The following is a 19,975-nucleotide window of genomic DNA, read 5'->3' as shown; positions in this document are numbered from 1 at the left end:
CCTAATTTCCAAGTTTATCAAAGATATGTCAACCCTAACTCAAGTTTTTCAGTTTTCACCATTTTTCTAATTTTAGTAACAGTAACCATGGCCTTGATCATAGGGACCCCAAACACATCCCCATGAAAGATATCCATAAAGAATTCATATATATGAAGTTTGGTTAAGATGTATCAACCCTAACTAAAGTTATCAAGTTTTCTATTTTTAGTTTCAGTGACCTTGACTTCAGGGGACCCAAACGCAATCCAATGAAAGGTTTCATTAAAATATTCCAAAATAGCAAGTTTAGTCAAGATATGTCAACCCTAACTAGACTTATTCATTTCAACCGTTTAGCAGCAGTGACCTTGACCCCTAAGTGACCTTGACCTCTAAGGGCCCCAGACGCAATCCCATAAAGATCTTTCTATATATAAAGTTTGGTCAAGCTATGTCAACCTAAAGTAATTCAGTTTCTTAGCTGAGTAAGACCCCGCCGACGTCATTCTAATAACCATAAGACTTTTGAAAAAAAAAACAAGTCTTAGTTCTTATTCTTGGCATATGTTTTGAGTGCAGACATGAGTGTGATGGACGGACGGACGAAGCTATATGTTCCTTTCTCGGTGAGCATAATAAAAACAAACAAAATACATCATTTTGAGTCAACATTCTTTATGAACAAAATCTTTAACAATGTCAATCAGCATGTTAATTTAAAATGACAAAAACTACCAACAGCTTCAAGAAAAGATAAATTTCATTATTAACATCTTTAACAAACAATCAATTCAAATTACAACTGTACAAACACCATATCCTATATTTGGATTTCTGTAAATTAATTTACATGAATGTAGTATATTGACATGCAGTAGAAGACATATAAATGTATACACTTATTAAATGACTTTTTTCAATTTGTTCAACTTCATGATAGCCATTTGCTGATTTCCACAAATTTGATGCCAATGCATAATAACAGCATTTATTGACACAAATACAATATACATGTACTTGTATACTAAATACTCAGGAAGTCCACACTGGCTTCCCCAGATATAAAAAAAGCTTTTCCACGGCAGCAATATTATTTTACAAGCAATATATGCAATGTACCATGGTATATTTGAACAACAGAATTCACACAATGGCAGATAGTATAAGAGATAACATAACTGTTATTTCTTCTAAAATGATTTATGTATGCTGGTCACTAAAATCTTCAGCTGTTCCAACTTTTTTCAAAATAAAACTGACTTTGCTTGACTTTGTAGTGTTTAGAAAGACCGGTTTCATGTAGCACAGTTAATACATAAACAGCTACATGTACACTTCAGGAAAAACTTATCTCAGAAGTTCAATGTTCTTGAAGCAATGGTGATTCATTTTAACTCTTTGCAACCAAGGGTAAAGAAGCAATATTCAAGTATGGCCAAATATCGAACAATGAGCACCACTACATTTGTCAAATTTTCTTGAATGCGGGTGGTTTGAACGTTTTAATGACCGACCTGGGCACAACTGAGTTAAGAGGGGAGAGAGCAGCAGGAGAACCATAGGACAGGAGTCTTGCAATCTTAGCCCGAACCACGGGGCGTTGGGCAGGGGATGGAGTGGGAGGGTGAGGAGTGGATGTTGGGGTGAGGGGAACAGGGGGATGGACCAATTTAGAAGCTTGGACTACCTGGCTGGGGTCAATAGGGGTCTGGTTTTTGACATTCTGATTGGAAACTGAAGTTGACTTGTTCACCGAGGTTTTGACAGGTGTTTCAAGTGATTCACAATCAGGAGCCTGTTTTGTGACTTTTTGAAACTCTTCTGTAGAATCAGGAAACCCCAAAGTCTGCTCTGAAGTGCTAGCTACCTCCATGGCTGTTTCTAAGGAAATTTTCTGTTTAATATCATCACCATCTGTTGAACAAAACTGATTATTAACAGGTGTATATTCCTCCGATCCTGAACTGCACCTTTGCGACACCTGTGCCACATTGTCACACTCCTCATTCGAAGCAATATCTGTTTGATAAACCTGTCTTGTTGTTGGTAGAATTCCTTTTCCATCATCCCCCTGTGGTTCCCCAATGTCAGAGAATGAGGAATCACCTTCAAACATGATCTGCCAGCTCGTCTCCCCAAAGTCTTCCCTTAGTTGCTCCTCAATGCTCTTGATTGGGTTGATAGCCTGGAAGATTTAAATATTACTAAGTTAGTCAGACTCAAGTTTGTTTTCAAAGGAAAACATCTCCCAAAATGCTAGGTGTACCGACACAATCCAATATGGCCGCCGGTCAACTATCTTTAATGTGATTGGATTTTTTTTGTATGTAACGCATATCTACTTATAATGTTGAGTCGCATGGACAAAACTTTGTGACGTCCATCTATCCATACAGACAGACAGATGGCCAGCATAACATCAACATGTCTCCTACCCCTAAGGGGTATTTGCATGTATGAGCTTTTTTAGAGTGAATTTATTTGAGTAATACCAATTCATTTCTAAATCTTCCAATTTTTATATTACATCTTCCGTTTAATTTGCATATCATCACAGTAAACCAGCATACTCAGGTTCTGAGTTAATATATTTCTGTTAAAAACAGCCTCTTACCTTAGATGATGTATAACACTTGTTTGAATCTTTCAGAAAGTCCCCCAAATCTGCCTTGGCCTTTTCCAGGAATATCGTTTTGTCCTGAAATAAAACACATCGTTTAAAAATAACATATCCACTTGTTTTGATGAGCTTGCATACATGTAATGGCAATTCATTTTCCTCAACATACTTTTTCAAGTACATGTATAACTTAAATGCAACCAAAGTAACTTTTTCAGTATCCCTGATACCTTTGTAGCCTGTGCAAGCTTGTCAACTGCTCGTCTGTGTAGGCCCCCCTGTGGCCTGGTGGAGAGGGTGGTCACTTCTTGGCTCACAGTAAGAGTGGGTAGGGATGAAGGTAGGAGGCGGCCCCGGGATTGCAGGCTACTACAGCACCATACTTCCCCCTCCCGTGGCAACTCATAGCCTCCTGCCTGTAGGAAATAAAACATTAACATTCAGAGAGGGTAGAGGTGGATGTAGAAAGGAGCTACAGCATCATACTACCAAAACCATTTTCTATTAGGTCTAGATTTCTCATATATTTGGTTTGGGTTTTACTTGTAATGCTCATATAACACTAATTTTCACAATGATTTGAACAAGAGCTGTCACTGTAAGTGACAAATGCCCCTAAGTGCCTGACAGATCTATAGAACTAACATAAGCCTATATGAAGGACCTCACTATTGTTTGCTTCATGTGTGGGGATCAATGAACTAAGAGATCTAGGAGTGGGGACCTGCTTGAGACAAATCCAGAGATAAGGACCTGCTTCTTACACATCACATGTTGCCTTTATATGCAAAACACACCCTTGCATGACAAAGCAGACCTGATGAGACCACTTGTTTTCTATGTGCATATAAGCAGCGTCCATAAGGATTAACTATGAGTTGTTCACATGCATATGCCCAGAAAACTACCTACCTGAATGCCAGCAGGAAAGTGCAATGCGAGAAGTCTGCCTTGCCAGTCTGCCAGATACATCACATCTTCGCCTCTCTCACTAAAATACAACCATTCCCATATTTAGGTGATTAACTGATTATCCATAGGGGTCATTCAAAAGAAACTTACAAAACTCTGTCACAGGTGTGGAACTGAAAGCATTCAGGCTGCCTATATGTATATTTCCAACTGTACATGTGCATTCCAGCTGCCTACATGTTTATCTTCTAATGTACATGTGCATTCCAGCTGCCTACATGTATAAATTCTAATGTATATTCCAGCTGCCTACATGTGTATCTTCTAATGTACATGTATATTCAGGCTGCCTGCATGTATATCTTCTACTGTATACATGTACAGTAGAAGATATACATGTAGGCAGCTTGAATATACATTAGAATATATACATGTAGGCAGCTAGTTACATTCAGGCTGCTTACAAATATATCTTCTACTGTACATGTACATTCAGGCTGCCTACATGTATATCTTCTAATGTACATGTACATTCAGGCTGCCTACATTTATATATTCTACTGTACATGTACATTCAGGCTCCCTACATGTATATCTTCTCATGTACATTCAGGCTGCCTACATTTATATATTCTACTGTACATGTACATTCAGGCTGCCTACATGTATATCTTCTCATGTACATTTAAATTCAGGCTGCCTACAATATATATCTTCTAATGTACATGTACATTTAGGCTGCTTACATGTTTATCTTCTCATCTTCTCATGAACATTTACATTCCAGCTGCCTACATGTATATCTTCCACTGTAAATGTACATTCAGGCTGCCTACGTGTATATCTTCTAATGTACATGTACATTCAGGCTGCTTACATGTATATCTTCTCATAAACATTTACATTCCAGCTGCCTACATGTATATCTTTTACTGTACATGTATATTCCAGTACATATACATTAAGGCTGCCTACATTTATATCTTTTAATTTATATTCCAGTACATGTACATTCAGGCTGCCTACATTTATATCTTCTAATGTACATGTACATTCCAACTGCCTACATGTATATATTTTACCGTAAATGTAAATTGTCAAAACAGTGTTTGTTCAATTGTTCTAAAACTGTTATGTTCTCTCATTAGTCTTAGTTGTTTAAAACCTTAATTTATAACCACTATTTGGCTCATACAGTGGTACAATTATAACATCCCTAACAAATGTATGTTTGCAGTGACCCTATTGACCAAATCAGGAGAAACAAATGCCATCTTGAAGGGCCATAACTCTCCCATTACTTTGTGCAGCTGCAAATGAAATCCCAAGTGCACAACTTCATCATCTCAACAACATTCCCCTAAGGTATCAGGACTCTAGGACAAATAGTTTTTGAGCTTTAAATGACAAGTTTGCATGAACAATTATGTATTGGTCATCAGCCTCTATGCTTTTGGCTTTGAATAAAGCAAGGTGTTCTTTTAAAGGACAGCCTTAAAAGTAAATTTGGAATTACATATTACAATCCTCATTTAGCACGATCATTGAAATAATAATTAATCAATCTCTTCTTAGTGTGTATGTTGCATATAATCATTAAAGCAAGGCTGGTTGTTGACTTATCCATACCCTTCCATTGAAGCATGATTCATCCTGATAACTAGCCCCACAAAGTCCACCTCTCCATAAGCTGCTTGTCTCTCTGTTATGTCTGATACTGTCAACACCTTAAGTCATAGAAAAAGAAATAAGCTCAAATGAAAATCATAAGAGAATTATTTAAAAAATGATCAGGCTTTTTCAAGTCATTAATTCATGCAACTCAACCATTTCTTTGACTACCCAGTATACAATGAACACAGAACGAAAACATATATATATATACATGTAAACATATTCTTATCATAGATATATTTCTTAGAATAATAAGGACACAAATCAAGAAGTGAAACCTCTCTTGGCTCAAAAACGTTGTCGAGGAAATTTTCATCAATGACCATCTTGCGAAAACGTGTCTGTTTTGTCGCTGTTAGCTGTATGCTGCTACCTCTGCTTCTCCCTCTGTAAGCAAAATGTAAAACATACAGAGGCATGTCAGTCATTTTAAAGGGGACCCCACTCACCCCCCCCCCCCCCCCCCCCAAAAAAAAAATCAGTGAGATAAAACTGTTACTATTTTACTACCTGGAGGCCGGTACCGAGGGCATGCCAAGCTACAAGCAAAGCAGTGTGCCTTAAAGTAAGATTTTTTTTATGCTGATCAGAAATAGAAGATAACATGTTTTCTTGTTTTCCTTAATTTATCGATTTCTTTAAAGAAAGTCATGTACTCGATGCAAGTTTGTAAATTATTATTTTAGTTCAATGTTGAGATCAACAACTTTTTTCTAAAATTCACCTTTCTTGTTCAAAATGATTGTAGATTGATTAATTCAACCATATTTAATTTAAATTTCATAATTTAATTTTCAGAAACTTTACAGTAAAAAAAAAGACATCTGGGTGGGGAAGTGCAAGAGGTAATTTTCCAGTTTCACTGGAAAAGCCTGTCCGGTGTGCTAAAATACAAACTACACTCTTGCATCTAACCAATAACACACCTGGTCGGACCTACGTTGAGGTTGTATATACGATATCGGTGCCCTTCCTGCAGTTCACTGATCTCAGGGGACGGCCTCCACACTGTCAGCATAACACCTGTCACAAAAAAGAGTATTACTAATACATAAACACCCAAAACTCTGTATGTGTTACCTACACACTGTCAACAAAATGTTTTGTGTTTTTTAGAAAGGTTTTGTGCAAAGAACTCTGTTTCTCACATCACTGCAATGTCTCCGATATTCCGGTCAAGATTCTACACTATGTGCATCTCAATACTTCAATGTCTCCGATATTCCGGTCAAGATTCTACACTATGTGCATCTCAATACTTCAATGTCTCCGATATTCCGGTCAAGATTCTACACTATGTGCATCTCAATACTTTAATGTCTCCGATATTCCAGTCAAGATTCTACACTATGTGCATCTCAATACTTCAATGTCTCCGATATTCCGGTCAAGATTCTACACTATGTGCATCTCAATACTTCAATGTCTCTGATATTCCGGTCAAGATTCTACACTATGTGCATCTCAATACTTCAATGTCTCCGATATTCCGGTCAAGATTCTACACAATGTGCATCTCAATACTTCAATGTCTCCGATATTCCGGTCAAGATTCTACACAATGTGCATCTCAATACTTCAATGTGTCAAGATTCTTAGTAAAAAGTGTAAAGTAATTCTTACAAGATACAGCACCAAAGAGCGTGATCATGATTACTTGTTTTTGAATCCATGTCTTTTCGAGCACAGCCAGCAAGCCTAAACTTGATCATAGGGGTGACCTGCCTTTCTTGAAAAGCCTGCAAAAAAACAGATCAACCATTCAATTTCAATTACATTTTTCTGCAGGATATGGTAGATGTCATTTATACATTGGTAGTGCAGCATATCTTGAAACGAATTTTTTTTATCAAAATTTCTTGAAAACCCTTAACATATACGAGTCACTAATCAAGATAATACTTTCTTTTTCTCTCAATGGGAAAAAAAACACGTTCAAGTATTATGCTTTTTTGCGTAAACAATGAGAAGTCCAGTCAATTTTGAGAGGCCATTTGAAATTGCCATTTGTGGAGCTGGGGTATACAGACAATGCAGCCCATCTCTGAAATACCCAAGATGGGCAAGACTGGTGGACAAAATATCTCCCATTGAAAGATCATAAATGAAAGACTGCATGAATCAACGTAAACAAGTTGATGTTGATTGCCATATGTACTGCCAATCAGGGTGGTATTGTTCATAGCCTTTTGCTGCGTTCTTAGGTTAGAGGCAGATATATTAATTATTAAGTGCAATTTACTACTACCACAAAAATATTATACTCCCAGTGTACCTGTTCCTTTACATCCCATGCAGCATGTACCCTGGCAGCTAGGTCAGCCCGCTTCTGGTCCTGGAGGCATCGCTGGTGATCATACAGCAACTCCAGCTGTCGCTCACTCAGATAACTCTACAACACATTTGTCATATCTTTATGTTTTTGAATATAAATATTGGAGGCAGTCCCAGTGATATACCAGATGTGTGTCACTTAAAATATCGAATGATGAGGATAAATATTTTATGTTTGTTTTGAGTAGCACAATTGAGCCTGTAAACTGAATACAGCTAGATGCCGTCTGTTATATACTTATGGTGGGTATTGGATGGCCAATAAAGCAATGTTTTTTTGTTTTTTTAAAAACTACAATGCTGCAATGACAGTAAATTCTCATTTAGACATTGTACACACATGGTTCTAAAGCTAACAGTCATGTTAATTCATAATGCAAATAATTCTCTATCTAGCGTACCTGTACAGTGTCAGGCTGTGCAGCTGACTGTATGGCATCATGTATCTCCTCACCCGTCTGAAGGGCGGCCACCTCTCTGTCCCCAAACTTCCGCACACCTCTGCCCTTCTCTGAGGAAAAAATAATTAAGTTACTGGTAGTGCATTAATCAGTGACTTTAATTGTGATAATCATTTGGGTTGCCTGTGATGCTCAGTGACTTTGACTGTATTCATCAGTGAGTTAGCCTGTGATGATCAGTGACTTTGACTGTATTCATCTGTGAGTTAGCCTGTGATGATCAATGACTTTGACTGTATTCATCAGTGAGTTAGCCTGTGATGATCAGTCACTTTGACTGTATTTATCAGTGATGATCAGTGACTTTGACTGTATTTATCAGTGGGTTGGCCTGTGTTGATCAGTGACTTTGACTGTATTTATCAGTGATGATCAGTGACTTTGACTGTATTTATCAGTGGGTTGGCCTGTGATGATCAGTGACCTTGACTGCATAAATCAGTGGATTGGCCTGTGATGATCAGTGACTTTGACTGTATTCCTCAGTGAGTTAGCCTGTGATGATCAGTGACTTTGACTGTATTCATCAGTGGGTTGGCCTGTAATGATCAGTGACTTGGACAGTGTTAATCAGTACCTTGTACTGAATTAAACAGTGATTTGGACTGTAATAATTGGTAGTGATTTTGGCTGCAATAATCAGTGACATGGACAGCAACAAAATTTCAGTGACTTGGATTGTAAAAATCAATGACTTGGCCTATAATGATCATTGACTATGACTGCAATAATCAGCGACGTTGACCGTAATAATCAGCGACTAGGACTACAATAATCAGTGACTTGGACTGTAATAATCAGTGACCGGGACTGCAATAAATTTGAGTATATTGGACTGCTATAATCAGTGACTTTGACTGTAATATTCAACGACTTTGACTGCAAAAATCAGTGACTTGGCCTGTTATAATCAGTGACTTGGGCTGTAATAATCAGTGACTAGGCCTGTAATAATCAGTGACTTTGACTGCAATAATCAGTGACTTGGACTGCAATAATCAGTGACTTGGACTGCAATAATCAGTGACCTGGACTGCAATAATCAGTGACTAGGACTGCAATAAATTTTAGTGACTTGGACTGCAATAATCAGTGACTTTGACTGCAATAAATTTCAGTGACTTGGACTGCAATTAATTTCAGTGACTTGGACAGCAATAATCAGTGACTTTGACTGTAATATTCAGCAATTTTGACTGCAATAATCAGTGACTTGGTATGCATTTATCAGATACTTTGACTGTATAAACAAATGACTGAGATACTAATAGTCAGTGTCTTTAATTCAATCAATCAGTGAATTAGGCTGTATAAGTAACACCAACTATATAAATCAGTGACTTAGACTGTATCCGTCAAAGTATCAGTCTCTTGGACTGTACTACTCATTGACTTAAACTGTAATATTCATTGTCTTCAAATGTACTAATACATTCATATCAACACTTTCATCAAAATTGCAGATTTTTGAGAACACTAGAGTCTAGTGCATAGTTAAGTAGGTAAATAACTCCTACTCTCTTGTCTGTCTTCTATTTCCATCTCTTCCTGCAAGCGGGAGTACAGTTTCTCCATCTCTGTCTGTTTACGGGATTCAAACTCCCGTCTAGCTCGCTCCTCCGCAGATCCACTCCGGAACAAACATCCGCCTCCTGATAGCTTTTCCATGTACTGCAAATTGGGCAAGAGATCATATATATTGAACATATCATACAGCACGCATTACAAATTGGTATCTTTTTTCATAGACATGTATTTGAAATCAGATTTCTCCAAATTCTAATGTTATCTTATATATTGGAGATTACCTTTCCCAAACAGAATTTACAATAGTGGCTGTTATTTCACAATTAAATGGAACACAAGTATCCCATCCCTTGACCAAAAATAATGTATGGTCTATGGTAATCTGTGAGTTAACCCTTACCATGCTGCAATGTTGTAAGTGTAGTTCAGTTCTCAGCTGAGTTGTTTTGAGTGAATGTTAAATATATCACCCATTGACTTTAAAAGAATACAATTTAAACAAGAGATGTTAGTGAAACATTTATGCCCCCTTGGGAGCCAAATTGTTAGTAGGATTTGGACACTTAAAATATGGACAATCAGAAAACCTTTTTTCAGCTTACAGTCACACTGACCTTGACCTTTGACCCACTGACCTCAAAATCAATAGGGTTCATCTGCTGGTCATGACCAATAAGCCTACCTAGTATGAGGTCCCTGGGTCAAAGCGTTCTCAAGTTATTGATCGGAAACCGTTTTTCATGTTAAGGTCACACTGACCTTGACCTTTGACCCACTGACCTCAAAATCAATAGGGTTCATCTGCTGGTCATGACCAATAAGCCTACCTAGTATGAGGTCCCTGGGTCAAAGCGTTCTCAAGTTATTGATCGGAAACCGTTTTTCATGTTAAGGTCACACTGACCTTGACCTTTGACCCACTGACCTCAAAATCAATAGGGTTCATCTGCTGGTCATGACCAATACACCTACCAAGTATGAGGTTCCTGGGTCAAAGCGTTCTCAAGTTATTGATCGGAAACCGTTTTTCATGTTAAGGTCACACTGACCTTGACCTTTGACCCACTGACCTCAAAATCAATAGGGTTCATCTGCTGGTCATGACCAATACACCTACCAAGTATGAGGTTCCTGGGTCAAAGCGTTCTCAAGTTATTGATCGGAAACCGTTTTTCATGTAAAGGTCACACTGACCTTGACCTTTGACCCACTGACCTCAAAATCAATAGGGTTCATCTGCTGGTGATGACCAATACACATACCAAGTATGAGGTCCCTCGGTCAAAGCGTTCTCAAGTTATTGATCGGAAACCATTTGGTATTCCGACCGACCGACAGACAGACAGACAGACAGACAGACCGACCGACATGTGCAAAACAATATACCCCACTTTTTTCAAAAGGGGGCATAATAATACTTGTTCTACAGCATTCAAACTTTCAGACAGTGATATTGAAATGTTAAAGTTTTAATTAAGCTATCAGTAATTGAAATTGATTCCACGGTAACCATGGAGATACATTCTTGTCTAAAAATTATACTTTTATTTTACATATGCTATTGTTTTTCATAAAAACACATTTGTGTTTATCAATAAAATCCATCAATTGAAGAATTTTTGGGTAAAATGAAGATTCACATTGATATTGAACGCAATTAAATGAAAACTTATGTTATTGTTTATTTTCGACAACATTTGTTATATGGCGTGTGCTACAATATAATTGAAAATAACTCCTAAATGACTAAAGCGATTTCCATGACTATCGAACTTGATCAAGATATTATGGTCACAAACATGTGTTTAAAGTTTGGTGAGGATTGGACAAACAGTTTTCAAGAATTAGATCGGAAACAATCTTCGGGACGTATTTTTCAAGTCTTTTTTTGCAAATAAAGGGCCGTAACTCCTAAATGAAAAAAGCGATTTCCATGGCTATCGAACTTGATCAAGATATTATGGTCACAATCATGTATGTAAAGTTTGGTGAGGATTGGACACATACTTTTCAAGAATTAGATTGGAAACATATATTTTTGAAGTATTTTTGGCAAAAAAGGGCCGTAACTCCTAAATGACTAAAGCGATTTCCATGACTATCGAACTTGATCAAGATATTATGGTCACAAACATGTGTTTAAAGTTTGGTGAGGATTGGACAAACGGTTTTCAAGAATTAGATCGGAAACAATCTTCGGGACGTACGTACGTACGTACGTACGGACAAGGGCAACCCTATATGCCGCCACTTTGTGGGGGCATAAACAGCTGTTTATTGGAGAGAAACAAGCAAATATGTCAATGGTCATTCATTTGTTTTTTCTAGGTTTAGTGTTCAGATCAAGAATAGAATACTATGAAGCAACAAAAACTTTTGTGAGAAAGTTATTCTGCATGTTCCCATGGCAACCAATCTTCTTTATTTGATATTCATACCAAAGTTAAAGAATTTGACCAATGTTCAGGTTTTTTATTGACTACATTACCATTATTTTATGAATATTTATCTGCTTTATCTAATTTAATGTCATAATAAATATTTTTCAGCAAATGAAAATTCACATTATTTTAGTGATACTTAGCTATAGAAAGAAGAACAGTTAACAATATACTAATGGCACAGACCTGATACCCTGTTTAAAGGATCACAAAACAATAGTCCAGTATGAAATTGATATTACAATATTACTGAAGGGAGCATGATTGATAAATAAATATTCCACAATTATGTATCTTTCAGTCATTTCATTTCAATTCTTAAAGGTTGCTATGGAAACACATCAACTATGTTTTTTTAAAAAGTACAATATACCAATAAGATACGTTTCTAAAGTTGTAGTCATTTGAGACTGCATAAACACAACATCAGACAATGAATCAAAAATATGCTTTTATTTTCACAACAATTGTGAAACAAGTTTTTGCAACTCTCATTGGCACAATGATACCAGAGAGTGTGGTCTTGTGTAGTAGGGGAAACTGGAAAACCCGGAAAAGAAACCCACTCGTCCAACTTGGTGACCACTAACCAAACTCACACTCGCCTAGGCTGGGAATTGAACGCAGGTTCTCTAGGAGAGAGGCGAATAGGAAATTCCTATCGAGCCCATTGGTATAGTTCTATACATAACATATCATATAGCTTTCCTATTATTTAACATGCAAGTGTTACTTTATTTACTGCTTAGAAAATACTTGCTCTGCCTTAACAAATCAAATAGTTATAGTTCTTGGATGGCTGTGCATAATTTCATTGTAGGACTGTATATATTCTAATACATATGATATTATTTCATATTATGATAACATTAAAACAGAGAGAGATATACATGTTGTAAGCAAACTATCATAATTTTTATACTTTAACTGTATAGTTATCAGGTGGTTTAATGTTACCGAAGGGCCAACAAAATAAAGACATTAACATGTCTGTATACTCATGTTTCAACACCATACTGTTTGTACATATTTATAAAATGCGATGTAAAGTTTTGTCAAAACCTGTCAATAAATTTTCCATCGAAAGGAATTTTGAGGCAAGATTATTTTTTTTCCAATTTACAATGTTCATGTTTATGACAATATATTTTTCTTTCTAATTCTGTTGAATATTTAATATCATTAATGAACAATAAATTAAAAAAGTTTCGGAAATATAATTTTTTGCAAGATTTTATTACAATTAAAACTTTGACTTATCAATAAAGTTGAAATACATGTAAAAAAAATAATCTCCAAAACGTAAAGCCATTTCATAATTAATTCAAAACAGCCGAAATCAAGGTTTATATGAAAGAGTAGTAGAATTTTGGACCTTTGTACAAATATTGAGTGAACAATAGCCAGGGAATTTGACTGTACTGATATATATATAGGATATTTAGATGGATGCTTTTCCAGCTGTATCCTGTCTAAATTGATCTGCGAAAGTATATATGTTTTTAATTAAAACATAACATACTACTTTAAGCTTTGCATGACATTTTTAGGTCACTGAGAGATCAAATATGTTCCTGACAAATCATAGTGAACTATCTTACTAAGTTGAATTTTTAAATAAACTTCATTGTGTAAAAGGCAGAACGTAACAGATGGCACTAGCATGAGACAGGATCAGAAAACGACAGTACCATGATACAGATTTTTAATAATTTTTGCCATTGGATATTTATATTAAAAGAAGTTGAAAGGTCTATAATAAAGCAAATGTCTTACCATGGTTGGATATTTTCTGACCAGGACAACATCTGTAACACCCAATGGGCCCCCGTCTGGCTGGAGGGTAGAGAGAGGTACACAGAGGGGTTGGGGATTGCCCTGGTAACCCAGCCTGCTGTCCCACCTTGCCTCCCTCACACAGTTACACCCAAGCTTCAACATCACGCTGCTGGCAGCCTGTGGATATATGTGGTGTTATATGTGATATGTACACAGGGGGAAGGTCATCCTGGTTACCCAGCCTGCTGTCTCACCTTGCCTCCCTCAAACAGTTACAACCCAGCTTCAACATCACGCTGCTGGGAGCTTGTAGGAAATATATTGTGTTATAAGTAACATGAAACAGAGGTGTTGGGTCAGGTTATCCTGGTGACCACGCCTGCTTGCCCTACCTTCATCATGGTAACCAAGCCAATTGTCTCACATTGCCTCTTTCACAGTTACACCCAAGCTTCACATCACACACCTGGTAACTTGTAGGATATATATGGTGTAATATGTTACATGTACACAGGGAGTGGGTTTGGCCAGCCCTTGTAACCTCACCTCCTTCATACAGTCACATACCATAGTCAACATCATACTGCCTGTAGGAATGCATGTATAGTACAAAATGTTACAAAGGCACTGTAAGCAGATGCTGAAGCTCATCCACATTTCAAGGGGCATAATTCCACATTTGAGCCAGAGTTAAATGACTTGCTACTCATGTGCATATCGTCAGAGTGAAAATGTGCACAGTTTGTATACAAATGCATTCACAATTCAAATTATTGCAAACATTTGATATTTTTTTTAAAATGCCAATGAAGACGCCAAGGCTATTTATCAATTATTTTTTTAATCAGTCGATCATAAATAGGCCAAGAACAGCAACTAAACCAAATCTTAGACAAAGGTCAGACTAGGTGACTTGTATTATTCTACACTGTGACAATGCTTATATATGACTTTGAAAAGTTAATGAAAAACAAACACCCACCTCCAGTGGAGTAGAGGCATCTTCCCCTCCCACTAATTCAGCACGTGCCATTATCAGTTTCTGGCCCACAAATATCCTGCCAGCTAGCACCAGTCTGGTGAGGGCTGAATCAACCTGGGCCGGAATACCATACCATCCATCACTGAGATACAGCTGGACCTAGAAATATAACATTTCAAGTCAATTTCTGGCCCACATATACCCGCCACACCCTAGCACCAGTCTGGTTTGAGGGCAGCATCCTTGACTGGAATTCCATACCACTTTTCACTTAGGTACAGCTTTACCTGGCAATACACAAGTGAGCAATAAGTGGGAGCAGATGGAAATGACAAATCCTGAATTTAAGATATCGTAAGACGTTTATAATTTCAACAAAAACATTTTTCGATTAAAGTTACGATAATTCACCTAAGAGTTCGTACACTCTAAATATTTGGACACCCATAATTATTTCCCAAATACATCAATCATAACTTTCATAGTTACCAAGTTTCACAGACGAAGATTATTGATTTTTATCTTTACAATGCCTGGCTAGATTACCTAACCGTATACACCACTGTGACAATTTAATTAGTTACTACCCATCCTAAACGATTTATTGCCTGTTGAAAAGGATGTGTGATATATTTATTTGAGGATTAAACAAACAACAAGGGCAATCAAGGGATTAAAAAAACATCGACATGGCATGTTTGTAAAACGATCTGCCAATAAGCTTTCAAACTTGTACCACACTTATAGACTATATGAAGCAATAATCGTACATTAATCCTGCATAGCAATGTCCATGCTCTCCACGAGATCCTCGTGGGTATAACTGTAAGTTATGTGACGTCACACAGTGTGACTCTTTGATCTGAAGCCGATAGAATGTGTTTATTTCAGTTCAGTGCATGTATAAAATGGTGTTTTAATTAACTTCATGAAGGATTTACACTTATAGGCGTAATAAATAAGTTTATGACCATTGATTACTACGGATAAATTAATAAGTGGTAAAAACCAAACATGAAGAAAAAAGGCAGGTTAAACAAACATGTAAATAAAATGTAAAAATGATAATTTTCTATGTATTCGGAGAGCGAAAAAAATAATTAATTTATGGTGTCCGAACTCTTGTTAATTACGGTATTCAATATTATTTTGAATAATAAATTGAATTAAACAATAATCAAACTTACATATAAAAAACAAAGTTGGGCACTGTCAAAATATTTTTTGCATAACATAACTTCATTCTCGACAGTATGGTTGTATGGTTTTAAAGATAACCATCGCCATTTTCACGAAAAAAATTTTTTTGTCACATTCGGAACTCCTCGGCCATTTTTTTCAAAAACAACCTCGGATGTATTTGGACGGTTTACATACTAAAAAAGTGGCACGTTTAAGTCCGCTGCAAGTAGATCGCGTAGTAATCTTATTTAGCAGTAAAACTTTGTGACTTAACTCTTGTGATATTTAATTATGTTTGAAATAATACAATTCAATGGCAATCAATTTAAACTTAGATCAATAAATACAACTCTAACACACTACATTTAATTAATGATATAATTCAAAATTTTACGAACTACTTCAACTGATATACCTGCATACATCCAAAGTTGTTTTTGAAAAAAATGGCCGAGGAGTTCCGAATGTTTTTGTCACTGTCAACAAACATGGTGGCTGAAAATGCCGGACGATTTTGACATTTTTTCTATGCGTCTTTTAACCAAAAACATAGATTAAAAGTTTTTTTCTCGGATTTTTCACATATTTTTTTCCCTGCGTCTAATACCCCCTATCGTCTTATACCCAGTAATTTACGGTAGATAGTCATTATTCTCCCCAGAAAAAGATTAAAATTATTTTTTCCCTACCTACTAAACAAAGTATTAAGAGTTAATACATGAAAATTTTCACTATTTTTCACCACAAATTATCTATCCTAGCATATAATCTACAATCTGTAAAATTTGGTAGCTTTTTAAGTTGGCTGGTAGAAATGTTTGGTATTGGGTTCTTGTTTTATTTTCATGTCATGTAACAGTTGTTTCTGATTTGACATGATGGAAAGATACCAGTTTTTTGTCATCACAAACTTAAAAGTTAAATATAGCAAGCTTTAACAATAACTGTTTCTCAATGTTGTTTAATATAACATATATTGCCTTCTTATTAGGGATGCAAACGAATATTCGATCGAACGTTTAGTATTCGAATGTTAAAATTGGTATTCGAATATATGATTATTTCTTCAAAAAATGATGAAATAAACCTCGAGTCTTCAGCGCAGTTTTTGTGTTTAAAATGATATTGTCTTGTTTTTACAACAATAAGCATCTAATGCCTGAGGCGTGAACAAGATGACAATCGAGTGTGCTTATGTGTCAATTAGGGAACGATGGTAGATTACTATAAACAGTCTCCATAATTATAAAATAACTGGCTATTAGGAAGTGACATCAAACAAGTTTAATTGATTTTCGGTACTTTTAAATGACCCTGACAATTTAAGGAAGCAGCCTTCACACCCTCTTGTCAGTTTGCCTGCCAATTAAGCTATAATATTGCTCAAATCGGTGATTGATATAATATGCTGAAAGTAGATACCACTTCATTCCTTCAGAATATCTGTTCGCAAAACATTCTAAGTTAAACTTATTATTATTATATAACAGATTTGTATTTCTTAACAACGTAAAAGATGCCAGCCAAGCGCCAAGCTAATCTAAAGGTGCCCAAACACGAGCTGGTGCAGGATGTTATAACTTGGTGGAACAGCACGCATGCCATGCTTGCCCTGCTGAACGAGCAATGCCGCGTCCTGTCCAACCTCATGCTGGACACTCGGGTTACCCGGAAGGCCAACCAGCACCTGTCGTTGAACGACGGCGAGTGGACCGTCGTCTCTGAGCTGAGCGACGTACTCAGTCATTTGACTGAGAGGACTTCGTAAATGTCAATGATTCCCATGTCGTCAAGGAAGTGAAGGGTGTTATTACTGCTGAGCTTCGTCGCCACATCCGGCCTTCGAACGATGCCACCGCCATATCCACCCCAGTCCTTGCCACTCTATTGGACCCCCGCTACAAGGACCTGGACTTCCTGTCAACGGAACAGCGGCGCTACACGGAAGACGCGCTCGAGAGCAGATTGGACGATGTTCCACTTCGGTTGCCAACTCCCGACGAGAGTGCGCCAACACCCTCCAAACAACCCTGTCTTAGCTTCATGGTTCCAAAGACAACCAAGACGGCTAACGACGAGCTGCGTCGGTACCTGCACGAACCTTCCGACGAGGAGGCCACTCTACTTGCATGGTGGAAAAAGAACGAGGGACGCTTTCCTCTAGTGGCAGACTGTCATGTGATAATATTTCTGAATAAGAACAAGGCCATCATATGTGATGATGATAATGATATTGATGAGTGATTTCATTGAATTATATGTGCTTATTATGTGCTTGTTAAATGCTAGATATGTTATCAATATTTTGATGTAATGTTTGTGTTTTAAACTTTTAAATGAATGTCATAGCATTTTAATGTATATCCTGTATTGTTGTACAATAAATGAGTTGCAATCATACGTATTTATGTTTTATTTTCAAATCTCAAACATCATCAGCATTATATATTATCATATTTAGTAGTATAAGTAAGCATTAATTGTGCCCTTCTAGAATCTGATAACGTTGAAAATATTCGACACGCTGCAATGATTTCTTGTATAACGATAACACTGGAAATATTCGACAGATAAAGAAAAGGGTCTCGTGATAGAGATAACTGTAACTTTTTAAAGATTCAATTTTTACCGAATATTCGAATATCGGTTTTGCCATTCGTTTGCATCCCTACTTCTTATATACTACCTATGTATTAATTATAATTAAACACTAGAGATGGCTTTCCTGAAAAAGCGCTTGTTTCCCCCATTGTGTGGTCCTAGGTGAGAAATAATCAAAGATGTACTTTTGGACCAGAGATGAACAAACATCATCTTATGGTCATAACCAACCTGCATACCAAGTATGAAGTTCCTGGGTCCAAGTATGGAGTTCCTGGGTCCATGTTTGAAGTTCCCGGGTCCAAGGGTTCTGTAGTTACTGAGCAGAAAGAAGTGTGACGTACAGACTGGTGACAAAAAAATTGTTTTTCACCTGAAGGTCACTGTGAGTTTGACCTACTGACCTCAAAATAAATAGGGGTCATCTTATGGTCATAACCAACCTGCATACCAAGTATGAAGTTCCTGGGTCCAAGTATGGAGTTCCTGGGTTCATGTTTGAAGTTCCTTGGTCCAAGGTTTCTTTAGTTACTGAGCAGAAAGAAGTGTGACGTACAGACTGGTGACCAAAAAATTGTTTTTCACCTGAAGTCACTGTGACTTTGACCTACTGACCTCAAAATCAATAGGGGTCATCTTATAGTCATAACCAACCTCTATACCAAGTATGAAGTTCCTGGGTGTTAGTGTTCTTAAGTTGTAAACAAAGTGTGAAATACAGACTGACTGACTAACTGACTGACTGACGGACGGACGGACTGAATAACTGATGGACAGGGAAAAACAATTTGTTTCCCCCATTTATTTGGGGAGACATAATTAAAAAAAAACTGTTTAATTTTCAAAACAAAACAATCACTTGCCTGTTTTCCCTCCTCTCCAACTGAAGAGCGTATCTCAGCCACACACAAAACCATACGTTTGCCTGGAGTATCATCTTGCTCATAGATCTTCTTTATACTGGATCTAAAAGGACACAACAGTCAACACCATCATACAGAATCATTGTCAAAAAGAGTTATAGATGGCCATGTTGAAAGCAATGATATGTGCACCAAGTCTGATCTCAATGCATTGAATGCTTTCTATATTATGGTAAACTGAGGTTAAATGTAGTGCAAACTCCGCTGCCAAGACACCAAGGGTACTGGAACCTTTTTCTCGAATAACAGAAAATCATAAGTTGCAAGTAGACATCAGCAGAATGCACATCGCAAGTATTCTCTTTTCTCAACCAATTTTCATTAAGTGCTCACTTTTTCTCTTTTTTCAATTTTTTTTCATTTTCAATTTTAATCTTTTCTCAAACAATTTCCATTAAGTGCTCATTTTTTCTCTTTCCTCAAACAATTTTCTCGCAATGGGTATATATAGAATACTAATTGACAGAACTACTTAACAGCTTTTATCTTTCATGTTCTTAATTTGAATGCAGACTAAAATAAAGCAAAGCTGAGTTTAAAAACAGGCAAATGAAATC

The 19,975-nt window shown here is 36.8% G+C and overlaps 1 protein-coding gene across 3 annotated transcripts in view; it reads right to left on the bottom strand.

Moving 5' to 3' along the window:
* Nucleotides 1-693: 693 nt before the first annotated feature.
* The window catches only part of LOC128229360 (uncharacterized), a 45,005-nt gene continuing 25,723 nt past the window's right edge, over nucleotides 694-19,975 (bottom strand). For 2 of the 3 annotated variants that reach the window (XM_052941242.1, XM_052941243.1), the window contains 14 exons: nucleotides 19,359-19,461; nucleotides 14,713-14,871; nucleotides 13,728-13,907; nucleotides 9,501-9,654; nucleotides 7,924-8,033; nucleotides 7,464-7,580; nucleotides 6,846-6,927; nucleotides 6,115-6,211; nucleotides 5,467-5,575; nucleotides 5,144-5,241; nucleotides 3,515-3,593; nucleotides 2,833-3,018; nucleotides 2,597-2,680; nucleotides 694-2,167 (listed from right to left, as the gene is read on the bottom strand). In XM_052941242.1, the coding sequence (XP_052797202.1) occupies nucleotides 1,451-2,167; nucleotides 2,597-2,680; nucleotides 2,833-3,018; nucleotides 3,515-3,593; nucleotides 5,144-5,241; nucleotides 5,467-5,575; nucleotides 6,115-6,211; nucleotides 6,846-6,927; nucleotides 7,464-7,580; nucleotides 7,924-8,033; nucleotides 9,501-9,654; nucleotides 13,728-13,907; nucleotides 14,713-14,871; nucleotides 19,359-19,461 (2,275 nt within the window). In that variant the 3' untranslated portion in view covers nucleotides 694-1,450. Of the gene's footprint in view, nucleotides 2,168-2,596; nucleotides 2,681-2,832; nucleotides 3,019-3,514; nucleotides 3,594-5,143; nucleotides 5,242-5,466; nucleotides 5,576-6,114; nucleotides 6,212-6,811; nucleotides 6,928-7,463; nucleotides 7,581-7,923; nucleotides 8,034-9,500; nucleotides 9,655-13,727; nucleotides 13,908-14,712; nucleotides 14,872-19,358; nucleotides 19,462-19,975 lie in introns of those variants that run through there. The other variant, XR_008260084.1, reaches the window with a different exon arrangement.

The sequence above is a fragment of the Mya arenaria genome, chromosome 3 (genome assembly GCF_026914265.1).
Source record: "Mya arenaria isolate MELC-2E11 chromosome 3, ASM2691426v1".
Taxonomy (NCBI): Eukaryota; Metazoa; Mollusca; class Bivalvia; order Myida; family Myidae; genus Mya; species Mya arenaria.
This window is presented reverse-complemented; position numbering and strand designations above follow the sequence as displayed.